Source organism: Fusarium coffeatum, assembly GCF_003316985.1.
Source record: "Fusarium coffeatum strain FIESC_28 chromosome Unknown BRIP53273_contig_110, whole genome shotgun sequence".
NCBI classification, from domain to species: domain Eukaryota; kingdom Fungi; phylum Ascomycota; class Sordariomycetes; order Hypocreales; family Nectriaceae; genus Fusarium; species Fusarium coffeatum.
This window is the reverse complement of record NW_022157903.1, coordinates 103,341-117,357: the sequence shown is the minus strand read 5'-3', so window position 1 is coordinate 117,357 and position 14,017 is coordinate 103,341. Positions and strand designations below refer to the sequence as shown.

The 14,017-nt window shown below is 48.7% G+C and overlaps 4 protein-coding genes across 4 annotated transcripts; 3 read left to right on the top strand and 1 right to left on the bottom strand.

Annotated features, from left to right (window-relative positions):
* Positions 1 to 210: 210 nt before the first annotated feature.
* Positions 211 to 7,170, top strand: FIESC28_05060 (uncharacterized protein; the record flags this gene model as incomplete). Its single annotated transcript, XM_031159207.1, has 20 exons — positions 211 to 655; positions 708 to 1,090; positions 1,148 to 1,923; positions 1,980 to 2,184; positions 2,332 to 2,400; positions 2,501 to 2,565; positions 2,615 to 2,774; positions 2,826 to 3,169; positions 3,390 to 3,633; positions 3,680 to 3,761; positions 3,816 to 4,006; positions 4,079 to 4,186; positions 4,247 to 4,285; positions 4,342 to 4,517; positions 4,572 to 4,920; positions 4,971 to 5,283; positions 5,446 to 5,538; positions 5,597 to 6,126; positions 6,180 to 6,643; positions 6,693 to 7,170. The coding sequence occupies 20 exons, from the start codon at positions 211 to 213 to the stop codon at positions 7,168 to 7,170; spliced, it is 5,514 nt and encodes a 1,837-aa protein (XP_031016707.1).
* A 331-nt stretch (positions 7,171 to 7,501) lies between these two features.
* On the top strand, positions 7,502 to 8,184 carry FIESC28_05059 (uncharacterized protein; the record flags this gene model as incomplete). Its single annotated transcript, XM_031159206.1, has 2 exons — positions 7,502 to 7,921; positions 7,972 to 8,184. 2 exons carry the CDS (start codon positions 7,502 to 7,504, stop codon positions 8,182 to 8,184), a joined length of 633 nt encoding a protein of 210 aa, XP_031016706.1.
* A 240-nt stretch (positions 8,185 to 8,424) lies between these two features.
* FIESC28_05058 (uncharacterized protein) lies at positions 8,425 to 10,187 on the bottom strand (the record flags this gene model as incomplete). Its single annotated transcript, XM_031159205.1, has 3 exons — positions 8,425 to 9,431; positions 9,480 to 10,107; positions 10,185 to 10,187. 3 exons carry the CDS (start codon positions 10,185 to 10,187, stop codon positions 8,425 to 8,427), a joined length of 1,638 nt encoding a protein of 545 aa, XP_031016705.1.
* A 962-nt stretch (positions 10,188 to 11,149) lies between these two features.
* On the top strand, positions 11,150 to 13,457 carry FIESC28_05057 (uncharacterized protein; the record flags this gene model as incomplete). Its single annotated transcript, XM_031159204.1, has 5 exons — positions 11,150 to 11,617; positions 11,677 to 12,181; positions 12,236 to 12,265; positions 12,323 to 12,777; positions 12,831 to 13,457. The coding sequence occupies 5 exons, from the start codon at positions 11,150 to 11,152 to the stop codon at positions 13,455 to 13,457; spliced, it is 2,085 nt and encodes a 694-aa protein (XP_031016704.1).
* Between the last annotated feature and the right edge of the window lie 560 nt (positions 13,458 to 14,017).

Below are 14,017 nucleotides of genomic sequence, written 5' to 3'. Positions count from 1 at the left end.
GATCGACGAAGGAACTTTCATTTAAACTTCGAAGATCTCCAGACTCCACTGCACTTAATTCACAAAGCCATTCACCTTCTTTGAGACATCTCATAGCCTGCGGCTGCTGCTGTGTCACCTGCAGTGATCTTCACATAACCATTTCTTTTCTTTCTCTTCTGCAGATCTTCCCGCCTTATCCGGCTTTCTCTATACCAACCCACAAACACGATGGCTGTACCTTCAAAACCAGTCGCGACCGACTCTGTGGTCGAGCGCTCTGATTCGTCGCAAGCAGAAGCTCTTCCTGCAGGTGACGTCCCAGAGCAGAGCGAGGTTGACTCTTCTATCACCGATATCTCGTCTCAAATCCTTGACGTCATCTTTGACTATGCCTTGAATAAGTTCAACGACAGTAAGGAGAGGCTCGAGGCTGGAAGGCCCAAGTTCTTGGCCGTTGTGAACAAGTTCGTGACCGCCGGGACTCGGGTTGACATGTGCCTGCCTGCCTTTCCCTTCAAATCAGCAAACAAGGCCTACAAAGTGTTTGGCATCCTCCCTGACAAGGCTGAGGAACTTGCCCTTGGTCGTCTCAACACTATGTGCGCTCGTATTAAAGAGATCTATTCACCCGGAGCGCGCTGCGTTATCATTTCTGATGGTATCGTCTACAACGGTATGTAGCCACTACGACTTATCTGTTAGAGATTACTTCTAAGCTTTCCAAGATCTGTTGAGTATTTCCGACCGCGATACATGGGCCTATGGACAAGCCCTTCGCAAGATGTCTTCCGCCAAGTTCGAGTACATCGGCTTTTCTAGGATCAAGGACCTGATCGACTTCCCTATGCCTCCCGACATGAAGGAGATTGCGTATGTCGCCAACGCTACCAACTTCCGCCGAGCCTTCCTCAACCGTTTTGGTAAGGATGACATCGACATCCACCAAGAGATCAAAGACAATCCTGATACCATGATGACATACCTTGGCTATCGCCGATTCCTGGAGTCTGATCTCAAACACATCTTCCCTATTGGAAATGGCCGTGGTGCCAATGAGTACAGAAGGGATGTGAGGTATCTTGCCAAGCAGATGCTCATCCGAGGATATGTAAGTCTCCATATCGACTCCCATACCAGCCACAGGGACTGACTCGATGCTCTTCAGGCCTTTGCAGGTGCTGTCAAGAATGGCTTCCCGAACTACTTGCGACTCTCCATCCATCATTCCACTGGCGAACACAAAATCTCAATGAGTCTGCTCGACACCAACACTGGCTTCACTACGCCTTGGCATTGCTGTGTTGCTCGCATGGCAAATGGCGAATGGACCAGTGCTCCCATGGGCGAGTATCTGAAGGACCCTAACATGAAGGTCGTTCACGAGAACGGTCGCCCATCCTACTTCCAAGAGACAATCGCCGACACCAAGACCGAAGAGGTGTCGGATGCTCAACCTGTCCAGATGCCACAGAGTGCTGTGCAGACAGAGCCAGATCAGGTCAAGTCCACTATTCTCTCACCCTTCACAGGTGAGGAAGAAGAACGTCTCACCGTTCTCGCCAAGTCCATCTCTTCGGAGCTCAAGCAGCAGGATAGCAAGCCCATCAACCCTTTCTCAGGCCCCGATAACCCTTCCCTTGACCCACACTCAAGCGAGTTCAGCATAGCTGCTTGGTTGCAGGCTGTCATGAGTATCACATCTCGTGACCCTGAGAAATATCCTCGCGGTGTTGCTGGTGTGGCGTACAAGGACCTCTCGGCCCATGGAGTTGGTGAGGCCACTGACTACCAAAAGACCTTTGGCAATTATCCCTTGGAGGTAGTCAAGTTTGCCAAAAAGCTCATGAGTCAGGGCGAGTCTGCCAAGATCCAGATTCTGAGGGACTTTGAAGGTTTGGTTAGGAGTGGAGAAATGCTTCTAGTCCTCGGTCGACCTGGAAGGTAAAGGATACAGGACTAACTGATGGTTAAAAACAGAATGCTGATTTGTCGCCCAGTGGCTGCTCAACATTCCTAAAGACCATTTCTGGCGAGACTAGTGGTTTCAAGATTGGGGAGGAATCGAAGCTGAATTACCAAGGTATTCCTCAGGATATTATGCACAAGGACTTCAGAGGGGAATGCATTTACCAAGCAGAAAATGACGCGCATTTTCCTCAGTTGACCGTGGGACAGACTCTCGAATTTGCTGGCAGGGCAAGGGTATGAAGAAGATTGGCTTTCCTTAGATTCGCTCACTGATGGTTCGAAGGCTCCACGTACACTCATAGATGACATAACTCGCAAGGTACTCAATTTCATTAGTATTTCATAATAATTTGTGTAGCAAAGCTGACACTGTTGGCTTAGACATACGTGACACATCTGCGTGATGTTGTGATGGCGGCTTTTGGCTTGAGTCACACCGTTGATACGATTGTAAGTACAATTTACCTAAGCTTTATACTAATGGTCTAACCATTCTCTAAACCACTGGTCTAAATCTTGTCTAAGTCACTGGTCTAACTCTTCTATAAAGGTTGGCAATGATTTCATAAGAGGAGTGTCTGGAGGTGAGCGTAAGCGGGTTAGCATTGCTGAAGTGTAAGTTCTATGTGAGAACCCCAAGATCACGTACTTATGCCACCTACAGTGCCATCGGAGGTAGTACCCTCCAGTGTTGGGACAACAGTACTCGCGGCCTTGACAGCGCGACCGCTCTCGAATTTGTACGAACACTACGGACCTCGACAAAGTTCACTGGAGCAACGGCTCTTGTCAGCGTCTATCAAGCTTCACAGTCTATCTACGATGTAGGTCCGTCTTCCTCCGTCACCCATCTCTTCCACTGATATTCTATGTAGGTCTTTGATAAGGTTGTGGTACTTTATGAAGGGCGCCAGATTTACTTCGGAAATATCCACGCCGCCAAGGACTTCTTTGTCAATCTAGGCTTCGAATGTGCATCCAGACAGGTAACAGCTGACTTTCTCACTTCCCTCACTAATCCGTTGGAGCGGAGGGTCCGACCTGGCTTCGAAGGTAAGACACCTTCCACGCCAGACGAGTTCGCGGCAGTATGGCAGCGCAGTCAAGAACGAGATGTCTTGCTACAGGAGATCGATATGTTTAACAAGCAGTATCCTACCGGAGGGCCGTCACTAGATGCCTTTAGACATTTTCGTAAGACTTTCAAGGCATCATCACAGTAAGTCAATCCTTTCATAAGTCCTATACTACTCTGGCCTCAGGATGTCAGAGGAATTGGCCCCTAGAGACATAAGAGATGAAATAATTTGGCCACTTTATGCTAGCTTAGGCTAGCAGTTAGGCTACTTTGTGATAGAACCCTAAGTCTTAGAGTAGAATTCTTCTGTTATCCACCTAGAGAACCTCGCAAGTATGAGTGGCTAACGATACTTCCTCAGGCGTGTCAAGTCCCCGTACGTCCTCTCTATCCCACAGCAAATCGCGCTCTGTGTACGACGAGCCTTCCAATCCTTGCGATCAAATGCGACGCTTGTGGTCTTTGGGTCTCTTTTCAATGCGATCATGGCACTTGTGGTTGGTAGTATCTTTTACAACCTTCCCAATACTACCGATTCACTTTACAGTCGTGGCGCGTTGCTATTCTTTGGGATCCTTCTGGCGGCATTCGCCAGCGCACTTGAGGTTTGTCAATTCACTCGCTATAATAGACTCATCTCACATCCATCAGATCATGACGCTCTATGCGCAAAGGCCTATCGTTGAGAAGCATAAGAATTATGCCTTCTATCATCCGTTTACCGAAGCCGTTGGTAGGTTCAACGCTCAAGGAGTCTTCATTTTCGATGCATGCTAATTACGTTCAGCCTCTATGATTTGCGACCTACCAAACAAAATTCTCACATCTCTCACCTTTAACTTAGTGCTTTACTTCATGACGAACTTGCGGCGTACTCCTGGTCACTTCTTTGTCTTCTTACTCTTCACGTTCACTTGCACTCTGACTATGTCGATGTATTTTCGTTGCATAGGAGCTTTAAGTCGCTCACTCCCCGAGGTAAGAAACCTCCAAGGTTGATATCTATCATGACTTTCAACCTCCAGTATCAGATCAGCGCTGATGACTTAGGCCCTTGCTCCTGCTTCACTCTTTTGCCTCGCCCTGGCTATTTACACCGGCTTTTCTATCCCCATTAAGGACATGGTTCCTTGGTTTAGGTGGCTCAATTATCTCAACGTTAGTAGCCGGATGGATCCCTGTCTTCTTTTAGCCAGATGTATACTGACCCTATGCTAGCCTGTCGCCTACGCTTTCGAGGCCCTGATGATTAACGAGGTTAGCCACGCAACGCCGTAATGATAGAAGTCTTTCAAGCTAACAAAGACAAACAGTTTCATGATCGCACGATAGGATGCTCGAAATTTGTCCCACAAGGTCCTGCCTATGAAGGCATCTCATCCGCTGAGAGGATCTGCGCGACCACTGGAGCCGCGGCTGGCGCAAGTGTCGTCGATGGCGACGCATACCTCTCAGTGAACTTTGGATATCATCATAGCCATATGTGGAGGTAGGTCTTCTGCATTCGAATGTAGACTGAAACGGCACTGACTGTCCTCTGTAGAAACTTTGGTATCATGCTTGCTCTGATGATTTTCGGCTGTGCAGTCTACTTGGTGGCTACTGAATACATCTCCGCTAAGAAATCAAAGGGTGAAGTCTTGATTTTTCGAAGAAGTCACATGCCCTACCTTGAATTGAAGTCCGATGAAGAAACAGCTTCCTTCGGTAAGAACTCCGTGGGTATCCTGGACAACGAGAAGGCTCTTGGACCCGCTGCTGGGCTTGAGAAGCAGACTGCTGTCTTTCAGTGGAGCGACGTGACATATGACATCAAGGTCAAGAAGGAGACCCGACGGCTACTCCATCAGGTCGATGGTTGGGTCAAGCCAGGAACATTGACTGCACTCATGGTAAGTCTCCCGTAGCCGATGACTAAGATACTTACTAACGAAGGTACTAGGGCATCACGGGTGCGGGTAAGACAACTCTCCTCGATGTGTTGGCCAATCGCACTAGTGTCGGCGTTGTTGATGGCGAGTTTCTCGTCAATGGACGACCTAGAGACACAGGGTTCCAACGGAAGACTGGTTACGTGCAGCAACAGGATCTTCACCTTTCGACTACTACTGTCCGGGAAGCCCTGACATTCAGTGCTCTCCTTCGACAGCCACGAGCTACTCCGCGCAAAGAGAAGCTTGAATATGTGGAGCAGATCATTGACACTCTCGAGATGCATTCCTATGCTGATGCTATTGTTGGCGTCCCGGGCGAAGGTAAGTGGCTCTCAGAAACCTAATCCCAGCATAAGAGACGAAATAATTTGCATATTCTATGCCAGCCTGAGCTAAGCTTTAGACTATGTACTTTGTTTTTGTCCTAAGCTTAGGGGACCACTTTGAGCTGTAGTCAATTGATCTGCCTACTGACTGCTCTAGGCCTGAACATTGAACAGAGAAAGCGTTTAACTATCGGCGTCGAGCTTGCAGCGAAACCTGCACTACTGCTGTTTCTCGACGAACCCACTTCAGGTAAGTCTCCAATCAATCTTCATAGTCAGGCAGACACTGACTCGTTGATCCTATCCAGGCCTTGATAGCCAGACAGCATGGTCCATATGTCAACTCCTTCGCAGGCTCGCAGACAATGGCCAGGCTATCCTCTGCACAATCCACCAACCATCCGCCCATCTTTTCCAGTCATTTGACCGTCTGCTGTTCCTATCTATGGGTGGTAAGACTATGTACTTTGGTGACATTGGCCCTTCCTCCAAGATCATGACAAGCTACTTTGAACGCAATGGAGCGCGCCCTTGTGGGGAAGACGAGAACCCAGCAGAATGGATGCTTGAGATCACTGGTTCTGGCAGTGAACAAGATTGGCCTTCTCTTTGGAACGACTCCCCGGAGCGAGAGGCAGTGAAAGCCGAGCTCGCCGTCAAGAAGGTAGAGCTTTCGCAGTTGGCCACTCATGTGACAGGATCAAGCGACGTGGATGCATTGCGCCCATTCGCAGCACAGTTTATAACGCAACTCTCTGTTGTGCTGAAGCGAGTGTTCCAGCAATACTGGCGTACGCCTTCCTACCTTTACTCCAAGGTTGCACTTTGTCTTTTCAGCGTGAGTCCCTCGCCTCGCCACTCTTTGGACATCGGCCTCTAACCTTCGATCAGGCACTTTTTATCGGCTTCTCGTTCTGGCAACTATCCAATTCCCTCCACGGGCTCCAGAACCAGATGTATGCCATTTTCATGCTTCTCGTCATTTTTGCCAACGTCTGCTCTCAAATCATGCCACATTACGATGCTCAGAGGGCTCTTTACCAGTCTCGCGAAAGCCCATCCAAGACATATTCATGGCAGGTATTCGTGCTCTCCAACCTACTTGTTGAGATCCCTTGGAACTCTCTATCGGCACTTCTTATCTTCTTATCCTGGTATTACCCGATTGGACTTCGCCATAATGCCCTGGAAGCAAATGAGGGACCCGAGAGAGAAGCGCTCATGTTCCTGTTCATCCTCGCGTTCATGAATTTCGCAGGAACTTTTACGAATATGGTCTTGTCTGCTGTAGGGAATGCTGAAGCAGCTGGCAACTTGACCAACCTACTGCACTCTCTGTCTCTTATTTTCTGCGGGTACGTGCTGTGTTCCAGTTCACAGGATCGGATACTGACAATAACGCAGGGTTCTCGTGTCGCCTGAAGCTATGCCTGGCTTCTGGATCTTCATGTATAGGGTATCTCCTTTCACTTACTTCTTCTCTGGCGTTCTCTCTGTTGGTCTCGGCAACTCACATATCTCTTGTTCTGCTGAGGAATACCTGCATTTTTCCCCACCACCATCCATGAACTGTTCGGCCTACCTGGCACCTTACATAGAGACTTTTGATGGCTATCTTACGCCAGGTAGTATGGGGTCTACTTCTGAATGTGTATTCTGTAGCGGCAACGATACCAACATCTTTTTGGAGACAGTAAGTGCAGATTATGATGATCGGTGGAGGAATTTCGGCATCTTCTGGGTCTACATTATCTTTAATATAGTCGCGGCACCTTTGTTGTTCTGGCTCACCAAAGTGCCGAAAGGCAAGATGAGCACGAGGAAAGAGGACACAGGGGGAAGGATATCGGAGGTTGAACTTAAGAATACTGGTGCAAAATGAGAGGGTCTGGACTGACGATTCTACCGAGATTGTTAAGAATGACTCATGAGAACGCATTCTAATTGACTCAGATTTGTTCACCGCAACATCCTGTTTCCGAAGCTTGATTGTGACTCGAAAGAGACGAAAAGATTTGAACACTTTATTGATCTGCTCCAAGTAATTTATTTTTATGACTCTAAAGCTGAAAGCCGTGTTCGGCCTTGGCTTTTTCGTATGCTGACAAATCCTGTGCGACGATGGTGTCACAGCGCTACCCCTCACTAACAAGTCACGATATAAGACTCATCTCACGAACACATCGTGAAGCAGCTCTCAATCGCAAATGAAAATGTCTCCTCCTACGAAATACGCCGTCGCTTTGTTCCCGGGTTTTCAAGCTCTCGATGTTTTCGGACCTCTCGATACCCTGAACTGGACATCCAGACGACAGCATTTCGAACTCTCGCTTCTTCACACTTCGCTTGAACCAGTATCCACTCAGTCAGAGGGCATTCCCGCTTGTATTGGGCAGAGTGTTGTCCCGACTCATACCTATGACACTGCTCCGGAAGATATCGAGGTTCTGATTGTGCCGGGCGGCTTTGGTGCCAGGGATCCAAAGAATACCGAGCGAGTGCGGGAGTTTGTTAAAGAGAGATATCCGAAGCTGAGATATCTCTTGACTGTCTGCACGGGAAGTGTAATTGTGGCTCAGACAGGACTTCTTGATGGCAAGAATGCTACTAGTAACAAGCTAGCCTTCGAATGGGTAAGTTACAGATCCACAACGAGTTCGGGACATTTTGCTAATAATTCTAGGTCCTGACTCAAGGTGTCAATGTCAAGTGGGCAAGAAAGGCTAGATGGGTGGTAGATGGAAATATCTGGACAGCCTCGGGCATCTCGGCTGGTATTGATATGACCTATGCATTTATCGCGGATCAGTATGGACAAGACGTTGCAGACGATACAGCTAAGGGATCTGAGTATGTACGCAACACTGATCCTAACGAAGATCCATTTGCTGTTTAAATCAATTCTATTGCTACCAAAATCTATTTTGGCCCAACACCCCTCAGTGTTTCAGAAGAATTAGTCCCTAAAAGCCTAAGGGACGAAGTAGTTTGGTCACTTTATGATAGCTTAGACCAGCACTTGGGTGACTTTGTTCCAGTAACCTAAGCCTTAGAGGTTCCATTTGCTGTCTGAACCGAATTCTGTTGCAACTATAATATTGATATCGCATCTATACTTGTGCGCTATTCTTCATGTCTAAGCTATCGCGTCTGTCTTATCGCTCTGTTGCGCGTCACTGCCAGTCTCGCTACTTGCCTCCGTCTTCTTGGGCTTGGGGAGGATAAAGACAGCCGAGACCACCATCAATCCACAAAGGGCTGTGTAGAATGCCCACATAATTCTCAGTCCACTGATATACCCCTGTTTATCAGTCTCGCCTTGCTCCTTATCCTCTGACACATGCGTCAATTCACCACCGCGAACAGTTCGCTGAATTAAGACTGTTCCTACAACGAGCGATATGGAAACGAACAACCCGCGCATGAAAGTGTAAGCTGACATTGCCGCCGCCATATCTCTCTGACGCACGTGAGTCTGCAGAGCGATCATGGGGTTCTGGAAGAGGACACCACATCCCAGACCTGCGAGGATCTGGAAGATGATCAGCTTAGGCCATTCCTTTCGTTGACCGAGGCTAATAAAGAGGCCTGTTCCCAGAGTCATGAGGGTGGCTCCAATGAGGATCAAGATCTTGTAATTCCCGGTCTTTCTAACGAAGACGCCACCAAGACCTGTCGAGATGGACATGGGAATGATGAGAGCGAATAATGTGACTCCCGAAATGATAGGTGAGAAACCCAGGATGACTTGAAAGTAAAGAGGCAAGAAGTAGTCGTACGAGATGAAGATGAAGGAGTGCAGATTTGCCACTGCAAAGGCAGCAATGTTCGTCCTGCTATGGAAGACTCGAATAGGGATGATAGGGTTCTTGGCGACTTTGGCTTCCCATACCATGAATAGAACCAGTATGAGGAACCCAAAGACGATCAAGCAGATGACAAAAGCGGAGTTCCAGGGCGCGAGACCACCTGAACCGGCTTCGAGGCCATAAAGGAAGCAGATGGTGCCGCCGATGATGAAAGCGAAGCCGACCCAGTCAAGACTGCGTAGACCGTCGATGAGAGGCTCCTTTTCGATGTTGACCTTGAGGAGAAAGAAGAGTGCAACCAGAGCAACACCCTCGAATGGTAGGTTGATGTAAACTGCGAGTAAGGTTAGTTCATGTTGAGCTTCAGCTGGAGTATACTTACAGCACCACCTCCAAGTAACAGCTTGAGAGAAGACACCCCCCAAGACTGGACCGATAGCTCCAGCAATGCCAAATACAAGTCCTGTGATACCATAGTACTTGGCACGATCCTTCAGTGGAAACAAGTCTCCGATGAGAATGGTGATGAGAACCATACATCCACCACCACCAAGACCTTGAACGACTCTTCCACCGATGAGCATACTACTCGAGTTCGCCAAAGCACAAATGAGACTACCAGCCATGAAGAGACCAGTGGCACTCATCATACTAGGCTTGCGACCAACAATGTCAGAAATCTTGGCCCATACTGGCGTCACCGCTGTTGTAGAAAGGGTATACGAAGATCCAATCCAAGCATACTCGCGAGCCGAAACAGAAAGTTCATTGCCAATAGTAGGAAGAGCAGTCGCCAAGATAGTCGTGTCCAACGCACACAGAAAAAGAGTTAAACAAAGAGACAAGACTACAAGGCGTCGTTGAAGGGTGCTCATATGTGGAGGAACGTATGAGGCCCCTGTCTCGACAGGTTCGAGACGGGAGCCCATAGCATCTTTCTCGTTGTGGTGTTCATCTTGGGGTGAGGCAGAAGACTGTGGCTGTGATTGTAGTGGCTCCGACATGATACGCTGGGATGTAACGGTCGAAAATCTTGGTTTCGAAATGGAGCTCGTGATTATGTAGACATGAGGAAGATTGGACGTACCATTTTCTGAGAAAGGGTGCTGTTGTGGATTCGGTTCGGCTCGGTTCGGAGCTGAGAGATCCCGGTAGCGATCTTTGTCTTGGAATGGAGCGCAGGTAATTGGTCATTTGGCCGAGATCAATTTGTTTGAGGGTGAATTGAAGCAAGGGACTCGTCAGCGCAGGAGATCTCCCATTTTGATGTTCCTCCTTTAAGGGTTTTCGTATCCAGTAGCATATAGGCCCAGCCAGGTGGGTTGCGAAAGAATCGTCTTCTAAGGCTTAGATTACCAACATAAACTAACCTAAGTTTTGGTCTAAGTTCGCATAAATTATTTCGTTTCTTATGCTCGGAGGCCAATTTCTTCTGGCTATCGAATTAATGGTGTTGAGACTTCGGTTCATATTGACCCTTCGCGAATTGACGAGTCGTGATTGACAACGATGGCTGGTTAAACTTACTCGCGCGTCCCCTCACCCTTGCCCTCAAAGGATACCTTTTCCCGAACCGAATCGAACCGAAGTTGAGCGACAAGCTAACCACGCCTCAAGAATGTCCATCTCCAATGAGAACAGCGATAATGGAACATGACCAAGTGATGCAGGGCCTCGACCATCTAGTCCCATTGTAGAGACAAACCCCCATGTTTCTTACCCCGCGACATCAAACATTGCGACATCGCCGTCCGTGACAGGAGGGACACGGGTAGTAAAAAAGCTTGGCCGTGAATAGAGCGGGAGATAAAATAACTTGTGCAGATCAGTGTAGATCTTTGCCCACCATTTTCTGACTCCCTGATCAATTGGAAATCCCGTTGAAGTCTTCCGCAGAATCGGAGATCCCCACGAATGCGGGGGACTCGTTTAGTGGCTTTTTACCCCGGACATTGGTGGTGATACGCGGAGGGAAAATACAAATTGTTGGCGACACCCTCGGGACGACTCTCTTCTCATTCTGTGTCGCATTTCATTCTCTTCACCACAATCATGGACTCAGAATCTCAAAGCCTCTCACCGCGTCCTCCCCGATCCAAACGCGGGCGCCTCTCTCTAGCTTGCACACAGTGTCGCAAGCGCAAGGTCCGATGCGACGCGACAACCCCCAAATGTCGCAATTGCGTCCTGAGAGGCGACGAGTGCCAGACCTTTGACCCGCGACGACCCAACGGCCCTGCTGTGAGGAAATGGCCTCATAAGGGCTCACAGAGCACGTCTACGTTATCTTCGGTACCGCGCAGAGCTTCAATTGCTAGTCAGCACAGTTCTCCGGCTTCGCTTGTCGGGTCGCAAATTACTGCTTCGACGCCGTTGTCGGCGAGTGGGAATAAAGAGAGACCGCCTTCGTGGATTGAGCGCGCATATCAAGAGACTACGCCTGAAAGTGGCACGGATGGACAAACGAACGATAGTCCTGATGTGGTCATGAACACGGATGAGTCGTCGCATCGCATAAAGGTGAGTCTTGAGGGTCCCCATGTGATTGAAGGCGATTGACGGCGACTGACCTTGTGTAGTATATGGGATCCTCTAGTCTGCAATGTCTCACTCGCTTCATCGACCTGTTTCTTCAGAGACGCGGATTAGATCCAATCGGTCGACACTTTCACTGGGGTATGTGTTTTACTGAAGAGTACGCACTGCCATTGGTGCCGAGCCTACCAGACCTACCAAGCATGTCCATCATGGAACCCTGCATCAAGAAGTTTTTCAGCCGAACGCACCCTCTCGTCCCCGTCCTCGATCATACAGCCTTTATATCAGATGTCCTGCGCTTCTCAGAATTACAACAGACTTGTCAGGGTGGCCTGCAAGGCGCAATAACTTCCGTGGACGCGCCAGCTTTGGCAGCAATCTACGCGGTGTTGAGCATCGGTATGGACGACCATGAAGGTGCGATATCGACTGCAGCGACAGGTTATCTCACCGGCGCTTATTCGCTCGTGAGCCACTTGCTCAGCTTTCCATACATGAGTTCAGTGCAAGCCCTTGTTCTACTAGCAGTGGCTATGCGTTGTAGAGGTAAGTCTCATTTCTTGTGACCACTTGGTATCTCTACTGACTCTTCTGTCTCAGGTAAAGATGGACAGTGTTGGCATCTATTAGGTATGTGCAAAGCGTAATAAATATCTTCACGAACCCTTCTGATGGGGCATTTATCAGGTCAAGCAGTCCGCATAGGGTATTCCATAGGCATTCACCGAAAAATCGCTGTATCAAACCCCAACGAGGACTCAGGAAACCAGGTCGACCGGAAACTACACTCTAGAGTTTGGTGGGCCTGCTACGCCCTGGAGAAGTCCATGCAGTTAGAAACCGGACGACCGAGTGCAATAGAAATCACAGACTGCGACCAGCCTTTGCCTGACAAGGCCAGCGGTCTGAACCCTTGCTTTATCAGATGGGTCACTCTATCTCTATTGGTCGGTAAGATCAGCGAGCACATCTTCCAAAGAAGAGCAGAGAGCGCCCTAGATTTCTTGTCAGGGATTGCCCAGTTAGATCAAGCCTTAGTTGATTGGTTAGACGAGGGAGCAGAGGATGCAAAGACAAGTCAGAATGCAAAGACCACGGAGGAAAAGTCATTCGAAGTCTTCATATCTCTGCATTTCCACCAGGTAAGAAACCACGTTAACTGCAGCGCCAGGCCAAACGCTTACTGTATTCACAGGCACAAATCACTCTTCTACGCGCATCGCTCATCTTCCCTGAAACGTCTTTCCAAAACCAAGTACAAAAGCAGGAAGCCAAACTTCACAGCATCTCAAGGCTATTGCAAAGCCAGAACACCTGCGTGGAAGCTGCGCGGTCCATCATTACCCAAGTGGCGGAGTTTGCCGACACACATCCTAATTTCCTACTTCTGACTCCAACTCCTACCTTTCTCGCAGCTGTCACTCTTGCGCTACAAACATTCAAGAAGCCGCATAAGCGCATGGGCCGATCCGATGGAGAGCTTGTGAGAATAGGCTCTGATTATGCCGCCGATTCCTGGAAGAATGTCGGGCAACACAGCGAGTTTGTTAAAGGCGTGTTGGAATTATCAGTCCGTGTGAACCAGGTTTTGTCTGGCGATAGCTCGACTACAGAGACGCCGAGAATACCACAACAGGACTCGCAGGACTCGAGCTTGGACAGGATGTTATCGCCGAGTCAATTCGTAGATGCAGGAGGAGCTGGTTCCTTCGTTTTTGATCCGTTGGAGTATTTTCAGGATCCGTTCCAGGCGATGCCGTTGGATCATTTCTGGGCGGTGATGGAGAGCGATTTTGCGACTATCGGCGACGGTATGTGTTAGGATGCTAAGAGGATAACGGAGAGGATTAGTCTGCGTTTAGAAGATACCCTAATGATGACTCATGTTATGTTTGGTATTTCAATCTGTTGAATCGTACACAAATATCCGGTATTCTGTCAGAAGGTTGCGCCGAGCGGGTGAACGTGTTATGGCGAAGAATTGAGACTTTTGACATAAAGCCCCAACTTTTCCCTTGGGACTTGCTTGATATAAAACACCAGAAAATGATCGTCGTCGGTTCTAGACCCTTATCCACCGAGCCGAACCGTATCCGCTCGACAACATACGATGATCAAGGTAGCATCGGCAATGAGTGTGTTTGACCTCCTTCTCCCACTCGGGCACATGATACACCAGCTCATCTCGTTTCGTGACTGTTATGTTACAAAATAGCATTAACAGACTGAAACCAGTCTAATGTAGACCCAGGGAAAAGATCCGGAGACCTGGTATATGGTCTTTGCATAGTTCCTCATGAGAAACCTGATACCTAACATACATGATGTCTAAAGCCGGCTGGAAATCGGCAGTTTGTATGTATGACACTGCGTCTAGACTTA